General features: G+C 40.7%; 1 protein-coding gene across 1 annotated transcript; it reads right to left on the minus strand.

Moving 5' to 3' along the window:
* Positions 1–652: 652 nt before the first annotated feature.
* abcg4a (ATP-binding cassette, sub-family G (WHITE), member 4a) lies at positions 653–21,975 on the minus strand. The gene is made up of 15 exons (XM_034240551.1): positions 21,326–21,975; positions 19,136–19,372; positions 11,020–11,137; positions 10,378–10,510; positions 10,240–10,290; positions 9,206–9,351; positions 7,832–7,955; positions 7,521–7,635; positions 7,303–7,442; positions 6,168–6,266; positions 5,885–6,053; positions 5,698–5,798; positions 5,459–5,617; positions 4,126–4,244; positions 653–3,984 (listed from the first exon to the last, which is right to left on the minus strand). The coding sequence occupies exons 2-15, from the start codon at positions 19,362–19,364 to the stop codon at positions 3,759–3,761; spliced, it is 1,929 nt and encodes a 642-aa protein (XP_034096442.1). The 5' UTR covers positions 19,365–19,372; positions 21,326–21,975; the 3' UTR covers positions 653–3,758.
* Positions 21,976–23,675: the final 1,700 nt, after the last annotated feature.

Raw genomic sequence — 23,675 nt, forward strand, 5'->3', positions numbered from 1 at the left:
ACATTTGCAGAAGTACATCCCTCTCAGTATGCGGCATTGTGTTTGCTGCTCTTGCAATCATCAGGACAATGGTGCCTTTCGGGATGAAAATGCTTTAAATAAGTGAGCTTTCTGGTTTTTGGAGATACTGACACCCAGCTTTCCCTTTTTTTAAAAGAATACTTCTCATAATATTTGATTCATTTAATTAAATTGACAAGAATAGTGCTTACATTATAAAGTAAGAGTTGTTTGCTGTAATAAAGGAGATGTTTTCATATTAATACATTAAACCCCAACCAAGCTTCTGGTTTCAGACAGAGGGTGAAAAGAGGTGCTGCAGCAAAGGCGGTGTGAGAATAAAGAAGCAATTTTTTTAACTTTAAAGCATGTTAACTTGGCACAAAATATGAACCTAAAAATGAGCATTAAAGGCCCCTAAATTCCATAGTACATCAGCGCCCTAAGTGTGTATGGAGAAACTGTAATTAAGTACTGCACATACACTTGTGATATATGATCGACCAAACAACAAATGACCAAATAGATATCCACTTAATTATCTTTGTGGCCTTGTATATCCCATAGACTGTATATATAAAGGTATATCCTCACAAATGAATTCAGTCTGATGTTTGAGCGAATCATCTCACTGAGCAAGGGCAAAGGTTATAAATTATCTTTATTATAATCCTTGGAACAGCGTTCAGTATAGAGAACTTGCATTTTTTTATTTTATGAAACCATTAGTTAATCTGTAAATGATAAACAAAATATATAAAACAAAAATAAAAAAGACAGTCAGTGTTAAACAGCCTTCCAACACTTATATTCAACCAGACCATCGAAACGTTCTGTAGGATTAGCCTGCATATAATCATTAACCATGCATGTTAGAGTGCACTGTCAGGTGGCTTATTATGGCAAACAGGTGAAATAGTGACATGATAATTCAAAGTGTGAAAAAGCATCGAACATACGCTCATCAGCTGCATCCTGCACACTTCCACAATACTGCTCTCATGTGATTTTCTCCACTGGAGCTAAATCATATTTGTCAGTGATCACTTTTATGACCTGGAAATGACAATGGAAAATCTTAAGAAACAATTTCAGGATAGATTGAAAATCCAATTAGCAGGAAAATCCAGTTGGATTTAAATGACTCCAAACATTGTGGGTGACTTTTCAGAGCTAATTCTTTGGCCAGAAACGTAATGAGAACATTTGCTGAGAGATGAACCCTCTTCTTTTCACATTTCGCAGCAGAGGAAGGATCATTTGTGTTCTTCTTTGGTGCCACAGTCCTTAAGACCTGAGGCCGAGACGTTCCCAGACTTGTTAATGACTGCAACGCTGCTAATTATCCCTGCTTTTCTCCAGGGTTCGAGTTCTTTATCTTCCTCATGCAAAGTCATCCTTGCAGGTCTGCTACCAACACTTGAGCTTTTCGTGTCATTTGTGGAAGAATAAAACACATATCTGCTGTAATGGCCCTAAAAGTCACTTTATGCAACTTTTATACATTTTCCTGCACTAACTTGAGAACTTTGACAAAGTCGGACATTAAAGTGACAAAATATTACTACTATTTCAGCTTATTCAGACCCGTCTACAGTACGTTTTAATATTATTGTTCTGCTTCTGTCCCTCTAATTAGACCTAAAACATAACCAAAGATGAGAAAGAGACAGACTGCATGATTCCCTTCATGAAAACACCATTGGATGGTTATTGCACATAATAAAACTGTTAGGAACAAAAAAGACTCAAATCAAGCTCTCAGTAAAAAACATATGACTGATGCCACAGCAGTGGGAGGTATAACTATATCACAATATTAACTATTGCTATTAATGACAGAATCCAGACGTCACCAGGACTCCACCTGCTGAACAGTGAAGCAGATCAGCGATCACTGCTCTCTCTCCAGTCTGTTTCTAAAGAGACCGCCACTCTCTTCAGCTACATAATTATACATTTGTCTCTTGTTAATCCGTCTTCCTTCCAGCACATTTCACACATTTTCTACATTACATTCTCACTCCTGATTCTTTTTCTTTTTGTATCTGCACCAGTGACGCACTCTGTTCCAGATATTCTAAAAATGTTCAGCAGAAAGCAGAGTATTTGCATCTCCACGGCAGGTTACATTTGGATGAGAAAAAGGAAATCGTTACACTTTACCCCGAAATGTACTATTTCATAATTCCTAATTTGGACATGCAACATTCGGTTGCTGTTTTCCCGTTATACTATCAAGCAGCGCTCATCATCACGTAGATATATACAAATCAAATAAAATAAATAATAATAATAACATACATTGAAAAGTGCAAATGTACATTTGTTTACAGCATGACATACTCACTGTACAATCATTGATTATATACCCACATTGTTTTATGCATTATAATAAGGAATACTAAGTAGCATAGTTTAAGTAAGAAATATTTCAAAGCAAGTCTATTGGAAAATATTTGCATTGCCCTGCAACAAGGAGAGGCTCTTCTAAACATTGCCAAGTGTGTGTGTGTGTGTGTGTGTGTGTGTGTGTGTGTGTGTGTGTGTGTGTGTGTGTGTGTGTGTGTGTGTGTGTGTATGTGTGTGTGTGTGTGTGTGTGTGTGTCTTTGTGTGGGTGTGGGTGTGTGTTGACATATGGATGTATGTGCAAACAATGAAGCAAAGGAAACTCAAATCATTCTATTTCAGAGGCACGAAAAACTGCCCAGCCAGCGGTTCAAGATATCTAGCATTGTTTGGGACAACGCACATCTGTCAGACGTCAGCAAAGCAGAGGGAAAGAGGAGTTCAGCGAGGAGGCAGCTAAAGAGTCATACAATGAGAATGAGTGGAAACAAGCAGTTCAAAAAACTGTGTCGAAAGAGTGACACCGATTAGACTTTTTTTTAACCATAACAGCTTGCACTTCGCCTCCATCTCTCTGTGCAGCAGCTTTCTGTCAGGCTGGAAACAGCAGTCATGCTTGCTTTCTGAATGCTTCCACGATGATGGCGAACGTGTTATATTAAGGTAATGAATCACAGGCCTGGGTTCTACCACCGTCAATGGTAGGGCTGCAACAATGATTCAGTGGTTTGTTGAAGTCTCATTCTGTAAAGAAAAGCCATACCGGTCAACGTCCTGGTACCTGATGAGATGTTTCTACAGAAGAGCAAGACAGGTTTTCTGTTCTGGCACTGTGAGTTTGCTTTTCCTGATGGCATTTTGAGGATGTCCGTCTTGAGATCTGGTTCCTTGATAGGTGCTGATGTGGAGTCGGATGTTATGATTGTCTTTTCAGGCATTGGATTGAGAAGCTACATGATATTGGACACTCCGGCACCAAGGTGGTGGTACTATGGCTCCCCATAAACCCGGAGGCTTCAGCTTATGATTCATGTGGCACTTTCTTGGACTGGCCGCAATTTCTCAGTCTAAAGAGACATGCTTTTTGTTACTTTGTTGGGTATTCTGTTCGTGTATAGCGCAGATACACAATAGTTTCAGAAGGTAATGGTGATTTTAAAAATACTATTACCTGTAGGATAAGGGATGTTCCCTTTCTTCCAAAAACAAACCGTTTAAAAGATAATATTACACTGTACAGTTTGGTGTTGCAGCACAGCTTCGGATGTTTTTGTATGAGCTGGACTTGTGTATGTCTTTGTACATGTACTGTATGAAAGTTTGAGACAAAGAATGAAGACATTATATGTTACTATCTCACACTGGTGGGATATGTGCAAGTATCCAAATCCATCCGCCTCCGGACGTCTTAACGCTCTGACTTGACCTTGTAGCGCAGAACCAGGTAAGTTGCCAGTCTGAGGGCCAAAAAGAAACCCCCCAGCACAATGAAGTCGACGTAGAGCTTTGCATCCGCCACATTCAGCAGCTGCAGGACCTCCTCCGGTTTTTGGAACTTACACACCACGCCCGGGCACTCCAGCTCCGACCGGTTCATCCCGTAGATGGAGAGTATCACCCCCTCAAAGCCGTACCTGAGAGTGGAAATGGTTAACTTGTGAACCTAGGTTCGTTCAAAGAGAGTTGTGTCACATCATAGAAAGCCTGACCACTAAGATCAATGGGCAAAGTGAATTTAGCAACTCTTTTCAAATGCAATAAGTTGATGACAGTACCTGACATAGGAAACATACGAGCTCCACTGTAGGTATTTGGGAATGGTGTCAAAATTGACAAAGAAACCAGAGAAGAGGAGTACTGGTATGGCTGTGACTGGACCCACAAAGGTTGCCACCTGTGGAACAAATGCGTAATATTTAATAAAAAACTGACATAGTGAAACATCTTGTCAATATATACTTATATAATGTGTTTCTCTGCCGCTAAAGTAATGAGTTATATTACTATGTTACTTCACCATCGTAACTCATCAGCTGTCCCTCACTTCAGCAGATAAATATTAAAACATTATAATAATAATAATAATAATAATAAGAGATGGGATTTGTATAGCACTTTTCCTAATGCTCAAAGACGCTTAAATAAAATCAGAACAGAAACAAAACAAAGAAAACATAAACAACAACAATGTGACACAATTACTGGACATAAAATACACACCGTTTCCACACATTCATGTAAATATATCTAATATGTATATATGACCCAACATGTATATATGCTCATTTTAATTAATCTCTTATTTCATCGTTTTTTATCATGTTTTTATATGTATCTTTGATTTTATCTTCAATTATATTAATCTGTGTGAATCTGGGCTGTCCTGTTTTTCATTCTTACCCTATATTTATATAAGGTCCATCTTATCTTATCTTATCTTATCTTAAACAATAGTCATTAATAGTCAGAACATTCTTCTTGTGTCAAACTGCACATATATTACATTTCACAGTGAAGGTCAAACACCAAAGTTAAAGTGGACCTATCATGCTATATTTGAATAATATATTGTAGGGCCATACCTATATAAAACATGTCTGTGAAGTTTTTTTTTCAAAATACCAAACAGATTATGCATTTTAGCCATGCCTCATTTCGCTCTATTTGCTCTTTTCCAGCCCTGTTTTTGCAAGGGCTAATTCTGTGGCAAATGAGCTGCAGCTGACCACGCCCCCCTGCAAAGGAAGGGGGCGAGGCACGAGCGTCATGTTACCATGCTGTTACCATGCTGTTACCATGCCAGGCAACCTCTCATTCCCCTGATAGGTGGAGAGTTGCCCATATAGGCGGAGCACCCCGTTTCTGACGTTAGAACAATTTCAAATCTGTATCAGTCTGTATCAGATCCGTTGCAGCCACGTTTTTAGAGATTTGGTTATGGAGGAAAGGAGAGAGGGTTGTGTTTTCTGACACTTGGTGAGTTCCCTGACACACCGGGGACACATATTCATGTGTAAAAGACGTACAAAAGTGCATTTTGCATGATAGGTCCCCTTTAAGTAACGAAAAACCAAACATATGTGTATAGGAAGGGGACTTTAAGCCTACCTGCAGAGATGAAGATGCAGCCCCTATAAGCAGACCGAGGGATTGGGCCACCAGGGCCGTGGAAGTGGACAAAGCCATAAAGAGGAGGAAGCGACTCGCCTCTGGAGGCTGCTCAGTCATCCAGTAAACAATACTACAGTACAAGATCGGACAAATCACCTGTAGAAGAGATTGTGTAGTTTGAAAAACACTGTACTCCAATGTCCAAACCATTGTGTGCACAGTTATACGATCATTACCTGGAACGGTATGTCAGCCATGGTTTTGGCCAAGTAATAGGCTTTCAGGCTGTACCAGTAGTTGAGATGTTCCCGCATGAACACGGACATCTCCAGAGGAACTGGGGAACAGCAGCAGCATTAAAAGACTTCAACAAGAACACTGCAAATCAAAGTTTCCAAACTCTCAAGAGACAGAGCATCTTACATGTTAGGATGGTGGGCATCAGGGCAGCAAACATGAGGAACAACATGGAGAAAAAGAGGAAGCCAGTGTTGTTGAACACCTTGCTGGCATCATTTCCAATCTTGAGATAAAGCAAGCCAATCAGCACTCCAATAAAAATATGGGACATCACCCTTAGGTGGGTCAGCACCTTGAAAACGCACAAACAAACCAACATCAGCACGACTGAAAAGCCCTTAATTGATTGATTATTTTATAACAGTGTGAGTTTGAGCAGGGATAGTTTATATATAATTATTATTACCATGTCCCTGCATATCGTAATGAAGGTTCTTTTGAAGAGGATGCAGAACTGTGTGAATGTACTGGTAGCAAAGCTATGTTTCTCAAGGGTTCCTGTCTCCTGTGGAGAGAAATGGGGACAGCGAGGAGTTCGTTATGTAATACACACTCGATACGAGAAAACTGTTAGCAATACAGATCAAAGAGAACATCATACCCTTTCTTACGGCACATTGCAAACAGTGGAAGAATATAAATAGCCTGATATTTAATGCACACATCTGCAACACACTCTAAGTGATGATAAACGGCAGATATTTTTAGCGGGAGAGGAAAGCGACCAACGTTATTATAACATCTGAAATTAGCATTCAAAGACAATATAAAAAAAACACCATAATTCCTGCGCAGAAAAATCCAGATAGAAAGAAAGGGCAACAGAGAAAATCCATAAATTGACGATATGTTTAAAGCACTAACAGGGCAACACGGCACCATGCAGGAGTAATGTATATCAAAGTGCTCTTGGTGGTTTACATTTACCATTTTAGCATTTAGCTGATGCTCTTATCAAAAGTGATCTACGAGGTGGAGAAAGAAAGAGTGAGAGGAAGCTGAGCGAGGCGGAGGAGACGGATCGATAGAGTGGAGCAGAGGAACAGTTTGGATATAGACAGGAAAGAATTACGGGTGTTTTGTTCTGTAAAAACGTATGTGAACCCCAAAAGTGTTGTGATACGAGTACTGTAGGTCTAAATGGATGCATCCAATGCTATTATGTGTAAATGCATGGTAGGCAAAAGGGTCTCTTTTCACCCTCTGTCTGAATCCAGAGCCCATTCTGCTCTGATTGGTTAGCTGGCTCTGTTGTGATTGGTCAATGGCTTAAAAATGTCCCGCCCCTTAACGTATCACATACAATGTAGCGGAGCGCTAGCCAATAGCGCGAGTGTTAAATAGTGATGTCATTATGTTACAGAAGTAATAGGAGTCAAATGGAGGCTGGGGAGAGAAACGTTGGGATTTTAGCCTTTACAGACATGCACAAAAACCTATATAACACACTACAGGAAAGAGAAAACCCCAAAAGCGTAAAAGAGTCCCTTTGAATAAAACATAAAGGTGTGTTACTTGAAGAGAAGGGTGGTTTTACTCACACTGGGACATGTCGAGGGACATGAGGAGTCACTTTTGTCTCCGGAGTTCTTCTTGCTCTGATCTGAGCACAGTCCACCCTGGACCGCCTCGAACAGAATTGAATTCAGATCCCCATACTCCCCTGACGCCACCTCGATGACTGTGGACGGAGAGGACACGATGGTCAGAACAACAACACACACAGACACACACGTACGTAAGGAGATGCTTGACTTACTGAAGTCAGCAGGATTGTGATATGTCGGGCAGTGGAGGCCCAGGCTCTTCAGATAAGGGATGAGGTAAGGGACCGTGCCCTTGTATATGCACTGACCCTGACTGAGGATGTACAGCTGGTGAGGGAACACAGGTACACAGTAATCAACATTGTTTCCAACACACTGACTCTCTGAATAATATATGAACGACTGACAAAACAACAGGCCTGCGGGCTGCGTATCGACTCCTGCGCAGCTGGACAAAATGAATCACGCTAACCAGCGCCCGGGCTAATGGAAACGTGTCCGGCACTATAAGCACTCAAGTTACCTTATCAAACATCTCAAAGAGCTTGGCACTGGGCTGGTGAATGGTGCAGATGATTGTCCGTCCTCCCAGAGCCAGAGACTTCATGAGGGAGACCACCTGGTAGCAGGACGAGCTGTCCAGACCACTGGGGCGCAAGGAGAGACAGGAAACCAGACAGATCGATGTGTTAGAAACAGCTTTTCGGCATAAAAAAACAAACCACTGATATTGATGCAGTCTGGAACCCATTCATTGATACATTTAATTCATAACCCTCAATCCGATCTCAGCCACCTCCCCTTTCTACTTCTTTAAGGTCATGCTACTATTTACATGCCCCCCCCTAAAATACATGACTATTATATTGTTACTCATATCATTTTAATTATAATTTTGTCATTTATTACTCTCTTTTTGTCTAATCCCTCAAACGCACACACAGACACACACACAGACACACACACACACACACACACACACACACACACACACACACACACACACAGACACACACACAGACACACACACACACGCACCAAAATGGTCACCTACTGTAGTAATGACCTCTGTAATCGAGAAACCATAAAAAACTACGACGCCACCCTTTAAGAGACACAGATATGGGCAAACTGTGTGGAAGATGCCGTAGGGACACAGCTTTTAAGTTACATTACGTACAACACAAAAGAAAGAAAGACAATCCTAGTTTGTTTATTATATTATTTGTGTTTTGTTTCCTTTGTTTAGATTTGTTCGACTATTGCAAAGGCCTATTTTCTTTGTTGAATGTGTGTGGAAAGCTTTTTATCCTTTTTTTTAATCAACAACGAGACGCAGGGGTGTCAAACTCAAGGCCCGTGGGCCAAATCCGGCTCCCGACTCCATTTTATGTGGCCCGCAAGAGCTTGCAAAGAATATCATACGTTTATTATATAGTTACATGCCACTTTACAGAAGCAGGTTGCCCATAAACTACATGTCCCACAATGCATCTCGTTATGTGACATGCACACTGAAGAGACTTGCAATTATTTGCCCTAGACTTCTGCTTTCAGACGTAGTTAATTATGGAGTTATTACACTATCCGATAATAATCCAATGCAGAGGCAATAATGTAATATAATACATTATTTTATATATATTATATATATATATGTATATTTATATAGTCTTAAAGTTACAACCTTCCCTTTGAGTGCAACCATAATGCTGATGTGGCCCACGATGAAATTGAGTTTGACACCCCTGATCTGAAGCCAAACAAGCAATCTGAGGTAAACCAATGAATTAAAAGATAACGCATTAGAAATGTCTAATTTTAAGCCGCGAATACATGCACCCTTTAATCTGGAAATGAAAATACACTCCCTCAAAGCAGCTGAATATTATCCTACCTGGTGGGTTCGTCAAAGAACATGACGGGCGGGTTGTTGACCAGCTCCAGGGCGATGGCCAGTCGTTTACACTGACCTCCAGAGATAGCGTTGGTGCGTGTCTGAGCGCACTCCTGCAGACCCAGAGCCGTCAGGATCTCATCCACCTGCACACACACAGAGACGGATGTTCGTACATGATGACACCTAACTGATGAGAGTGATACAAATGACTTTCATGGTGTGAGTTTCATTGACAAATACGGGCCTCTTTGTTTGTGTTGATTCACCTTCACTGTGACAGTAGAGGGTGAATTAAATAGTAACTTATTTGTATGATAAGATCTTTAGTACATATACATATCAGTTCATGTAAACGGTGCCTGGTCCCTTACTTTAAAAATGATAGACATAAATATACATATTTTTATTTTCTATTCAATTTTTGCCGATAATTCATGTGTGTTTTAGTGTTTTAATATGGACTAGGGTAGTGACATATTTTCTTTATTTTATTCGACAACCTGTACACATCTATTCCAGATTTAATTACAATTAGATTTGTTTTTCTCCAGAGATACATTTGGTAAAGCTGTTCCTTTTAGAAAAGCATACATTTTTACTTCTTTAGGTTTTGGGGAGGATCCACATAACAAGCAAATAGACTCATTTTGAAGTTAATGTTGTTGCTTTGTTCTACATTGAATAGGGGTATGTATGAAACTAAAGCCAAGAAGGACCTCGCTGTAGAGAAGATGGACATCAACGAGGATTGTTATCAATAATATCAATATTATGTTATTATAACTACTGAAAGAACCAGATGAAAAGGCCTCTAATGGCGTATACAGTGACACAGATAGCTTAAAAAATGTATGTTGATAAACAAATCCTGTAAATCCATTATAACCATACATTTGGCTGGCTCATCAATATGCAATTACACACATGACAAGATATTAAATGGATAGGTACTTTGCTATACTTATATATGTATTGTCTTCCATGGTTGAAATATTGCAATGTAAATACAATCAATATATATTCAGACTTACAAGTTCCTTTTTGACCTGCATGGACTCGTTCAGCTTCAGATTGGCAGAAACCTGAAGACAGAGAGAAGTCGGCACGTTAATATTCCACATTAGGATTTAATGAGGTGTTTGTTTTCTGTTGGCTTTAGAGGACATTACCATCATGGCCTCCCGCACAGTGAGGTGAGGCAGCAGCATGTCGTCCTGCATGATGTAGCATGACATCTTCCTGAAGGTCCTCAGGTCCCTCGGCCGGCCGTTCACCTTGATCTCCCCCTTCATGCCCGTCTCTCTGTTTCAGAAAATATAATGATATTGTTAGAAAAATATCACTCGTGACCGGCTTGAGCTTCAATAATCAGGATCCTTGTATTTATTATCCTCTCAAGAATGGAAGTAGTCATCACATACAGAGCATCAACTAGTTCCTGAACAGTGTCCTTCACATGCTGATTTACAAGAGAGGGAGTTACACAGTCACAAGATGGAGGAATAGAAAGCAGTATTCAATGTTTAGTTCAGATTAGCTCCACGTCAGAAATGAGCATGCTTGTCATGTCTCTCTCCATAGAGGCTGAATCATCATGTTAATCACATAGCTATCATATGCCTAAAACAGTCCTGATGCTCTTCTAGGTAATCACACATCCTGTCATGTTCACAGCTACAGTTGGGATACCTTTGTTATCATGTGTACTCTCATATTGGAAGAGCACATTCAGTATTTTCCCAACAATATTGCTGCCATTTTCGAAGCTCTAAATTAAATCAAAAGTACGATTCTTCTAATCTATATCTTACCTGTACCCCGCCAGGATATTCATCAGAGTGGATTTCCCGGCTCCAGAAGGACCCATGATGCCGATCAGCTCTTTGTTTCTGAATCTTCCAGACAGACACTTAAGTAAGGCTTTGTAACCTGACAAAGATAGAACAAATATATATTATTTATAGTAGTGACATTGCTCTGAAATTGCTCTTATCAATCACTCTCAGACATTTGTATGTAACTTAATCTAAAACAATGAGCTTTAAAGTGATTTGTTATATGTTTCTAGCCAATTTACTAGACTCTAATTCATATTTATTGTGTGGAAAATATTTCTAGTGTCTTTTTCACGTTCAGCAATCACGGACAAAAAGGAGACAATATTGGAAAAAGGAAGCAGGGTGAGAAAAGTTAAAAAGTTAAGCACAATAACAATAAAACATGTAATATAAGTGAGAGACAAGTCAACGTGTTACTGAAAGCATGTTTTACTCACACATTACAGGGCAGAACAGGGCAACTATTGAGGTATGAATAGGTTTTAAATGCCATTTTCTTAATCTCTTTCATTTTTTGTAAAGCACTTTGAATTGCCTTGTGTTGAAAAGTGCTATATAAATAAACTTGCCTTGCCTTGCCTTGCCTTGCCTTGCCTTGCCTTGCCTATGAAATGACATGTATCGTTTATTTACACCCTATATTCTTCCATTGGTTTACAGTGTACTCATGTGGGAAATTACTGTAGCAAAAGAAAGATTTAGAACCATGAGAATGGATGTGTGCTCCTAACACAAATAAAACAGCTGAGACAATATTATTTTACATCCTGTATTCAGTTTGCTTTTACCCAACAGTTATAGAAGTCATGGTCCATCTGCTTTATCATGTATGAGTCTGCTCATTTAAATATCGCCTTCATAATATGCCAGTGAAAAAATAAAGCAGGTTGAAAAGCAGAATAGCAGTCGAGTGTAATGAGCTGTTTCTATTGTTATCACTTACTGAGCTGTGTTGCACGGGGACACAAGTGTTTCTGCAGACCATTATGCAGACACTGAGCCTAATTTCTCTCCAGCAGAGAAGGTCACAGCCTATTAAATCTGAGTACAAGGAACCATGATGCAAGGCCACTGATGCTGCGGATCTGCAAAATTAGCAGGCTACACTACAGCAACGGTTTTAAAAATAATCTAGAAATGGTGTATTTTAGGAGCAACAATCAGGTGGATAGATAGTCTGAAGTGTAACACCCAACCCACTCAGGTAACAACCCTCTTGTATGCAGTAGGCACCCTGTGATTGTGGGGTTTTTCCCTTTCCTGTTGTGTGTTATGTGAGTTTTTGTGTGCATGTAAATGGTCTGCAAAGGCTGAAATCCCAAATTTCCTCCAGGGAGTTTCTCTCCAACAAACTACATATGTAAGGCAAGGCAAGGCAAGTTTATTTATATAGCACCTTTCAACAAAAGGCAATTCAAAGTGCTTTACAAAAATTGTACATATTTATTTATGTAATATATTTGTTAAACAATTAATTAGGAGAGTTAGACGGACACATTTGTGCAAGCTGTTATTTATGTCTAGGGAAAATAAATAATTCAAGGTGAAGTTGGTTGCGGAGAATACAAAGCTTGCATTTTATGTAGCTGGGTATCAGGTGTGCTGCGAGACATTACTGTAAAACAGAACTAAAAAAAATATATATATATATATATATACAAGACTAGATCATTGCTCCCAAAGTGGCGCCAGGAGATGCAAGCTGCAGCGGTTTTCAAAAAGATTGAAGTTGTGTGGCTTTCTAATGAGGATGGCTCAGGTTTTAACCCTTTCAGAACTGACAGATTCTGAAAGCTTCCGGATATGGAAAGTGCAGGAGCCTTGTAGTCACCCCGTCTCCCTCGCCTCACCCATTTCTCCACTGTCTTCAGGGATGCTTCCTCCTGTCTCAAGCGTTGTAATTAGGGTCTCAACAGAGCCGCCAGCCCCCTCAAACCCTCACTCTGGGAGTAAAGTATAGCCTAATGGCCCCCTCCTCCCACGCAGTGTTATTACATCAGACAGCCTCCACTCAGACAGCAGAGCAGCCTGCTGTCAGGAAGCAGCCCTGCTCCGACATGTGCTGCACACCGATGGTCTAACCCGGTGCTGGAGGTTGTGCATAATAATGGACTTATCTGTGAGAGCCACAGAGGAAACAGCTCACCTCACTGTCAAAGACGCGGCGATGTAACAGCATGTGACAGTGTACATCCAGTCTGATCTCACAGGATGTTTCACAGTAATTGTTAGACAAATGATTATGAGTCACAATGGAGGTGGATGACACCGTCAAATTGGTTGTTTGAAAGAGATGTCAACTCAAATCTCTCACTTGGATTATAATGTGTTCAAAAGTAGTTATTTCTCTCTTTTTCAATGAATAGTTTCTTTACTACATTTCTTTAAAGGATAGACAAATCTGGCGAGTTGGCTCAATGATAACATTTGCTGGAATGCAATTAAAATACTAGTACCTTTTTTATTTGTACATATTGTATTATTTACCTTGTTAAACAAACTATATGCAAACATCCAAAAGGTAGTGGTTGCTCCTTGAATCTAATCCTTTTCGCCCCAACACAATCATAACCTGTTTACATCAAATGCAGTCATGTGCACATGATAGATGTTTAAAAGGCTAGACCACAGATTAAGCATGCACTTGTATGTACTTTTGGATGTAGATGTGCAATAATTTATCATATTTTTCCCCCTACACTGTGTTTTTCCTTATCAAAACCTTGTGCCTACAAAACCAACAGTGCGATCAGTTCTGTTGGAGGATCAGGTGCATTATGCTAGTCTAGTTACAGAGGTGTGATACTGTCTGCAGACTTTTTTCTAACTTGTCTCAACGGGCAGATTTTCCAAAACATGGTCTCAGGCTCCAACTGACGCTGTCTCAAGTGACATCACTAGAGACAATTTACCAGATTGCACAGCACCCTCTGGAGCCAAAAGAGGTTTTATACAACACTTTGAATTACATGTAACAGGCTTTGATGTGTAAAAGTTGGAGGTCTCTTTTAACCTGTTAAGCAATGAGCCTGTTTTTCAGGTTTCAGGCTCGAAAATGACATTCCCAGAACAAATGACCATAACTACACTTCTAAAAGGGGAAAATTAATCATATTTTTTCTCAAAGCAATGATAAACCTGTGAGTTGGATGTAGAAAAGTCAGAATCAATATAGATGTTTTTTTAAAGAAAATTCAGATTGCACATAGTAAAAAACTGTAAATTATAGTGTCCGTCCAAGAATGATTTTTTACTTATAGTGAAAACTACCCTTGGATGATGGTAAAGTAGACTAAAAGCTTTAGGAATCTAAAGTACAACATATAAGTACCCTGTATCAAGATTGATGCAAAACAAGTGACATTTGACCTTTTTAGAGAGATTTAGCGAAAAAAACTCCACCTCTGGTGATTTGGGTGGAAATGGGCGTTTTTACTGTTTCTCTGGAACCCATTGGTCGATTTTGGTGATTGACATCTCTTTTTAACCGTTAGAGCCAATAGAATCGAAGGGGAATTTCCACATAGACGCACACGTTAACACAAAAAAAGTGGGGGCTTTGCGCATACAGTTTTGCATGAGAGCGAACCTAGCTCACGCTCTGACATCTGAAAAAGGAAAAGTTGGTTTATTGCTTATGGATTATCAGAAATAATTTCAAAGGGACACAGACACATTGGATTAACCTATAGATTAACCTGCAGCAGCGTTTTTATCGTTGTAATGCCATTGAAGACCACTTTTGACCAGACAACGACCAAGGTAAGCCATTTTGCCGTTTTTAGCTACCTAGCGCCACATGTTTTGATGTCTGTTCTTGTTAATATCTTCGCAAGTTCTTATCATAGAGTGATGATGTATGTACCTATCGATTCTGTGTCATCTCACGATGCTAGGCGATATGTTGGATGTGCAGTTAAGATAAGTAATAAGGGTGTTATGAGCAAAGTTGGGTGTAACGCGTTACAAAGTAACACGTTACTGTAATAATATTACTTACGTCGGTAACGGAGTAGTGTAACGCGTTACTTTTATAATTCAGTAATCACACTACAGTTACTAACATTGCCCCGACACGCGTTACTTCGTTACTTTTATAAAATAATCACACTCACTGACAGACAAGAGGGGTTTCCGCCGCAGGTTTATATCGGTTTATATACATGTAGGCCTATGTAATCTGCGCGATTTGCGAGACCACATCTCCACGTGCAGTGCTGCATAAACATGGCTGAGTCTTTTCATCTGTAAACTCCCTCAACGGGGCCGCTCGCTCTCTTTTGTTGATCACCCTCTCACGGGTGAACAGTTCAATGTCCCGCTTCATTGTAGGAATTCTGCCATGTCTCTACCACTTTAGTTTGACCATCTCTGTTACTAAGTTATGGAATACTAAATAAATAAGTAATTAGATACCTTACCGTTATGCGCTCATAAAGAATGATAAGAATAATGCGTCTTGAACTGGTTTAATTAATTAGTGTATTTACGTTTCACAGACTGTTAGTTTGTTGTGGTAGGCTGGTAGCCTATTTTAGAGCATATAAAAAGAAAGACTTGTGTTATGTCTTCCTTAATGCAATAGTAATTGGGGGGGCAAGTGGAGTCTCGCAGAGGCAAAACTGTGGCGCGCTTACACTGTAGGTGCGCCGCAGTCTGCGTGATCTGCCTGTAGGGAGGGGCGGGCCGGCCCTGCGAGTAACGAGTAAAGTAACGAGTTACTTTATCTAGGGAGTAACGAAGTAGTGTAATATATTACTTTTTTAAAAAGTAATATGTAATATATTACTTTTTTTTAGTAACGACCCCATCTCTGGTTATGAGTGAGTTTCTTTGCAGTAATGCGTTAGCATTTTTCCGCTCGTGGCTAATTCAGAGGCTGAGCGTTAGCATTGTGGGTTTAAAAAAAAAAAAAAAAAAGATCAGTTAGCTGAGTTTCTTCCCGTTACATGGATATAAAACATTCATAGTTTATTAAATATTAAGATGCCCGATTAATGGGCGAAAAAGTTGGAGGTCTCTTTTAAGTAGGGCTATTTAAAATGCAGTTAACTGCATAAATCAAGCCCATTTGAGTCATCATGGTCAGTTGCAAGCAGCTTTAGAGGAAGGACCACATATTTTAAACTAAATCCACACACTGAAGAATGAAAATGACAGGATGAAAGAAACCAAAATGAAACAATAAGATCCGTCTCGCACACTAATTGCAGCGCATAGGTGCGCCGCATTTTCGAGGCCCCACTTAGTCTGCATGATCGGCCTGTAGGGAGGGAGGGCCCTGCTCTGTATCAACTGCAACCATTCTTCACAAGATAGAGCATCACTTGCCTTCTGTTTTACCCTGTCTGACCATAGGTTTAACATTACAGGACAAATAAGCAAACATTATAGTTAAAATAACAATTATTTTTAACTATCTTCAATGTCTTTATGAATGGCCTTCTTTTAATTTTGCTTCATTTATTTAGTTTTTAATTGTGTAAACACTTTGAATTGCCTTGAAATTAGCTATATGGATAAACTAACCTTAACACAACACTGCTTTCATTTCAAATCCAATTAAACCTTATCGTACATTTTCATAACCGTTCTGCAAGAAAATAACACAACGCTGGTGGAGAGGTAATCATAAATCACTTTGTGTCACGGTCATACATTTGAGTTATGGTGTGCAGGCATGGTGATGAATAAAAGTAGCACGGTCGAAGCATGTTAAGTAGAGGATGTGATTTTATCTGTAAGATGACCGCTCTTCTTCTTCCTCCTCACAAATGAGCAATGCAGGTGCAGAGACGCACTTGGAGTACAAAACAAGAGCGGAAATCACCTAAAGGCATGTAAACATCTCCTGCTCTCCTTTCACTCCCTTCCCTTCCCCTTCCCTGACTGGGGTAGTGTTTCACCAGCGAGGAGAATACCTCACCAGGAGGAGAACACCCTCAACATAAAAAGCAGGTCATAGCAACTCCATCCTGATGGGGTTAACGGCCACCCTCGCCAGGAGACACTCACAATAACAAATGGCGGGCAGCTCATACAGCACCTTTATGCCCTTTGACAATAAAATAAACCACTCTACATCCTTTTACACTATCTTCCTCTTGGTAATCTCTTCCAGGTCGACCGCAGACATTTTAAGGAATGACTCATGCATAGTGTGTCAAGGACTTATTCAATTACAAATAAAGTGCATCGTTCACGTCACCGTTTTCCCTCTACAAGCTGTATAATTGCACATAAGTCAGCAGGAATAACATCAAATTAAGTGTTCTTTTAGGGAGTAATCATCGACTTTTTGAGCCGCAGCAGAAAATCAGCCATGTCATTTATTTTTCAGCTTTGATCAGGCAGACAGGAACTGCAGTGGATCAACTCTGAGCTCAGCTGAGACCTAAACACAGACAAGTCCCTCAGAATCTACAGGATGTGTGAATTGTGAGCAACACACTGACTATATTATTTCATGTGAGTGGCAGAGGTAATCGCAGGGCAGACAGGGGTTATGAGGAGCACGCTGTATGTGACAGGGGGGTTTGGGAAAGAGAGTGGGAGCATCTCAAAGGCAGCGCTTCATTAGTAAAAGCTGAGACGCTTCCTGCTCACACATCATCAGCCTGATGATGCACTTTATATGTCGTAGCTGTTATATTGTACTGCCATTTGGTAAACACTTGTATATGCTGATATTTGGTTAAAAAGAACACAATGTTGCTCTCGGAGGAGATTCAGGTGATAAGATGGGGGGGGGTTACCTTGGTTGGTGATTGGCTAATGGTTACACAAGCCACAAAATCGTTATGACATCACAAAGTGGCCAAAAACTCATTTTCAGACAGGTTTTTATAGAAATGGATCAGGACAAAGAGTGAGCAAATCTTTTTTTCTGAAACTTTCAGAATCTCTTTCCACACATGTTTATAAGAGGCGGCTGTGGCTCAGTGGATAGTGTGCTGGACTTCGAATCAGGGGATAGCAAGTTTGAGTCCCACTGCAGTCAGCATGTCGTTGTGTCCCTGGGCAAGACACATCACCTCAAATTGCTCCTGTGGGGATTGTCCACAGTGCTGAATAGTAATAGTAAGTCGCTTTGTATAAAAGTATCTAACAAATGACATATAATAATAATAATAAGAGACATGAAAAGGTGGGTTTTGCATAATAGGTGACCTTAAAAGGGAAAAAACATGTGCATCAAAAAGCTTTCTCGCTGTGATCCTCCTCATGAATGCTCTCCATACATTCAGGTTCTAGAGCGAAACTACAAACACTCCTGCGCCGGGCTTTCATGATGCACATCAATATTACACAAGACTGAAAATAGCATCCTGTAAGGGCCTCCACTGTGTGGTGGGGCAACGTCAATAAAGGAGTGCTCTCGAGTCCCCACCCTGCTAAATATACAGAGAAGAGAGGGTTATAGTGTACAGAGTGCTGGTTGAGTTGACAAGCAAAGATGAGCAAAGGTTGGGGGCTCATCATCAATAATGGTGGTGGGTTGGAATGTAGTTAATATTTCATGAGCCGATCAATCGTGGGGCTGCCACCGCCCGGTCAGACCACACGGGGAAAAGAGAGGAGAACAGTGTGCCAACCTGAGAGCGTAAATTATTTACTATGTCTAAACTCTGCTGAGCGCAGCAAAGCTCAGGCCTGCAACAACATGGTGGAAAAACTGCAAGCGTGTGTGTGTGTGTGTGTGTGTGTGTGTGTGTGTGTGTGTGTGTGTGTGTGTGTGTGTGTGTGTGTGTGTGTGTGTGTGTGTGTGTGTGTGTGTGTGTGTGTGTGTGTGTGTGTGTGTGTGTGTGTGTGTGTGTGTGTGTGTGTGTGTGTGTGTGTGTGTGTGTGTGTGTGTGTGTGTGTGTGAGCGAGCGAGCGTGAGGAAAGGGCTTGGCTACATGTGTCCGAACAAAAGAGCAAAGCAACAGAGACAGCATACCGCTGAGGGGAAATAATATTTTTCTTAACTGTCACAAAGGCTATTAAATGCCTCCCGTGAAATGTCTGCTCTCCAGATATCGATCACCATGGGTGGTGCTCGCTTGCTCCTCATCCATCATGGTAACTATGTGTGAGCTGTGTACAGTACCTCTCCTCCTCCACCAGGGGCCCTCCCGGATGGTGTAGGACAGCTCGTTGAACTCCAGGTCCACAGCAGAGCGGCGTGGGAGGTGGGAGAAGCGCTGAGCCTCCGTGATGTGGTTCTCCACCTTCTTCAAGTGGATGAGCAGCGGGGCCTCCGAAGGCGCTCCACTGGGCATCTTGGTCTCCTCCATGGGGATGCTGACGGGGACCGGATCAAGAGTCCTCTCAGCCATGATGAAGGCTGCAAGGAAGACAAACATGGCAGTGTTTAAAACTGTTTCCACTCCATAGAAGGAGCCTCATATCCTTACGTTTTTATCTATGGAGAACATGAGATGCTGATTATGAACCTTCAAGGTGCGTTGAAGCTAGGTCAATAATTAAATTAGTCAATAATCAGGACAAAATGTCGTGGCCAAGGGAACTGAGAAATTACACACCACCACTATGTGCACCATAAATACCATTACCATCATTACAAAACACTCTGCTATATAACATGTGCAATATTATTACTATTATTATTAATAATGTTCGATAAATAACGTGCAATTACGTAACTACCATACGGTTTGTGTACTATACTAAATACTAAATACTGTGACCATCTAGTTATTGAATTGCTCTTTTTTCTGAACTGTTAGTGTATATTATTATTGTGTTGCTGTGTTTATTGTATTGTTGTAACTCTGGCACAACAATTTCCTTCGGGATGAACAAAGTCCTATCTTATCTTATCGATTAATGTTTTAGTTGGTTCATTGGCTGATCCTTTGCAAACCGGTGCCTCAGCAGATGTGTGGTAGGTTGCAGAAATAGTTTTAGGATGACTCAGACACCATCTTGAAACAAGGTGATGGATTTGATCTGATTACACTTCATTGTATGGACTGGCTGAGGGGAATGAGATTTTAAGTGTGAGGGGTTGGGATCTGGTTTCAGTCCTGCAGCATACTCAATCTGCTGATTCACATACATTTCCTTCTAGGCAAGGCGGCTCGTCTGAAGTGTTTTTTAAACCATAGTGCTGATCCATTAGTTTTGTAATGCTAGGAAACTCTTTCTTCTTCTCAATATTTCCATACTGAAGATGTGTGATAGTGGCTGAGTCTTGTTATTATTTCATTAATTCAACAACAGAAAATATTCCTTTATTAAATGAAGGAGGATTATGTGCATGATTCAAATGAGTAAGTAGTCCGAGCTGTAAAGAGCCTTATGGTTGAAAGTGTATACCAGGTCATGTTGAAATGCAATCAAGTAATTATATGTGAGATTCATTGTAAAGCAACTGTGGGAATGGTGTGAAGTATTAGGAAAATAATATCAAAACCACCTTTTTGTGTCCAAACAGTTGGAAACACCTCATATTCATTTACATGCAGGCCTAAGATTGCCATCAAAATGCTACCCCAACCAAATAAATGATAACGAACCACAGAAATAAACACAACAATGGCTGTGTGGGTCCGAGATACATTACTGAGGCTTCGGTTTTTACAACATATTCACACAATTCATCTCCTGCCAAAGTTAAGATTAGCTCGGGTGCATTTATCCTCATAAAAAGATCCTCTTGTGACGCCATTCATGTCAGAATCAAGGTGGTAAATACCGACTGACATGGCACAGTCAACACTGTATACACACTGCTATGCAATGCCACATAGTCTTGTATTGTCCATCTATCCTTGACCAATGTGCAGTAAGATCTCCTCATGTGAAGAGGCCCAGGGAAGGAAATTGACCATGGCTCCTATTGATCACCCTGCCATTAGTGAACTTCCATTACCAGCCTGCATATAAGCTCAGTAAAACCCTGACAGGCTTTAATGGCCTCTCCGTCAGATTGGAGGCCTCCTTGTTCTGTCATGCCGCCCTAAAGCTGGACATGTGAGCACACACACGGCCATCATTTATTAAGTCTCCCATATGGGGATGAAATATGGTTATTAAATGTGGCTTTGCAGTGGTGTGGCGACTCTGCAGTGACTTCAGAGCAGGGATGCTGCCAGCTCTCCAAAAAGCACCTGTTAACAACAAACTGAGACACTATTTATGCAAAATAAGGAACAAATATGCATTTAAAACAAAGGTGGGTCATATGATTCTGAGGACAAATATAAGGCTTTACCAGTCAGTCCCTAAAATGTTTTGCATTGCACACACACACACACACACAAATTGCACATACTTCTTATTGTGTTGATAGGTGAGATGCTCCTGCGTCCTCCTCTCTGGTTCAGAGCAACAGTGCTCAGTTGATCCTTTTAGTCAAAACGGCACAATCCCGCCACATCAGAAGATCCTCCAAAAACAGTTAGTCAGTGAAAACACATAAATCAAAAAGAAAACAAGATGCTCATGTGCGCCACAGTCCAGGAAAAATCCGGTTCGGTTGACAGGCGTTAGAGCTGTTTGATCACCTTATCAATATATATCGGGGTGCGGCGTGCACCATCTCGCATCCACTAAAGCAACTCGTGAGATTAAAATCATGTCCGGCCTCAAACTACGACTGCATACCCGAGAATCGTCAGGGGAGCAGGATGCCTGTCATGGTTTTCCTCCTGGCTAAGAGTATTCCTTTCATTGAATCCATCCGATCCGAACTCGCATCGAAATACTCTCACACATCCTCAGCAGTAGTGATAATGACTATCTTCAGTCCCGGTGTTAGGGATGGAACAAAAAGAGGCGACCAGCTCTGCAGATGCTTCAGCAGCAGCTCCGTTATCTCTCACCGGGCAGTGCGTCTGTGTGGTACGCACGCCGGTCTGGGATACAGGGCGTTGCTGTTTGCTGGCAGGATGCTACTGGAGGGGGAAAAATAGCGTTTTGGGTTTGAACGTTTCCTCCAAATCCTCCTCCCAACCCTATGTATAATAACCAGGAGTGGATAGGGAATTATGTTATTTCACTTATAGTTGATAATAGTCCATTTTAGGTACATTTAAGGAGGATTCCACATTGATCAAAGGTAATGGAGTGACATAAAAGTTAATTCAAAGTTCATTAAGGTATTTCGGATAAGATTAGCTAATGTAATCAAATTAGCCCCCCAGGTGCCAATTTAAACCTTTTAAGTATATTATGGAGATACTTGAGGCCGCTGTCTCTGGGGAAATGAGATGAAAGGGAATACATTAGGATAAAGCTCTCGTGCGCATTGAAGTTGTTTTTAATTCTCGTGTTTCCATACAGCCTGACACCGATTATCAATTCTATAAACACGAGGAAGGTTTTGGTGAGCTGCCCCGCTGTCTCTTTAAAGGCCGCACCTGCGCAGCTGCCTGGTGCTGATGCTGCAGTGCCCGGGTTATTTTCGGTAAAACTGCCGGGGTTACTCGCGTTCAAGCTGGCCCTCCATGGCTTACATCACCCCTGAGAGGAAATCAAAACCATTTTTAGCCAATCGCACCTGCCTTTTAATCAGAGCAATTTAAAACGAGCCCTTCCGTCGCATGAGCAACTTCAGCACAGCAACCTCTCTCTCTCTCTCTCTCTGTGTGCCTCCGAGCCTCCATGGCTGTATGACCATTTTGTTAGACAGAGACACATCAGTGCAACACCTAAATACATCATACTAAGCTTAAAGACTGTTTTGGTTTGTAAAAAAATATTATTTTGTTGTCATTTTGTCAATAACTCAGCCTTGGTGTGATCAAGTATCGTCAGTATACACAATAAAGACGAATTATTCGTTTCTTGGCTTCAGTAAATAGCCATTTTACACCTTGAGAATGCCACAGCCCCCAGGGACAGGTGATATGCTACTAAAATATATAATTCAACTTAAAAGGGCAAAGACTGATTGCATAATGTAATATTTGCCTCCAGATAACCTTTCTTTATCTCTGTGGGATAAGCTTGAGTTTGCACATATATAAATTATCTAAAAACAACCCTTCTCATACATGCCCTGAGAGAACACATAAAGGCAGATCATGAATCGAATCAACTCAGTGATCATTAAGTCAGAGATACCAGTGTTTCCCTATTCATAAAGCTCAGATTAATAGTGACTGTGTGTCAACATGTGTGAGGTAAGAGCAAACCGTTTTAGTTTCAGTATATGTGAATGTAAATAACTTAACAAAGAGGTCCTTGCAAAGTGACAGGCTGCAGGAATGTGGGTTTGGCCGTCTATAAGTACTGAGTGGGAGTGTTGGATAGACATCTGAAGGAAGAACATCGTACAGGATGGCACTACGAACAACTGCTCTCCTCTCTGTGGGCGTTCTTCTGTTCTTAGCACGAGGAGCTCCAACAGATGCAGGTGAGAATTTAAAGAGGAAATGTAATGCTCATGTTTTTTGTGTTTCTAATGTGACCTGTCTCCATGCTTCAATGTTCAAAAAGGTCATTATTTTTCTCTATACTCATTGTGTTCTCCGCAGCCAACTTCATCTTGAATGATTTATTTTCTAGACATAAATTACAGCTTGAACAAATCTGTCTGTCTAACTCTCCTAATTCATTGTTTAACAACTATATTTTATAAATAAATATATTACATCCCAATAAGGTAATGATTGGGTCAG

The sequence above is a fragment of the Gymnodraco acuticeps genome, unplaced genomic scaffold, assembly GCF_902827175.1.
Source record: "Gymnodraco acuticeps unplaced genomic scaffold, fGymAcu1.1, whole genome shotgun sequence".
Taxonomy (NCBI): domain Eukaryota; kingdom Metazoa; phylum Chordata; class Actinopteri; order Perciformes; family Bathydraconidae; genus Gymnodraco; species Gymnodraco acuticeps.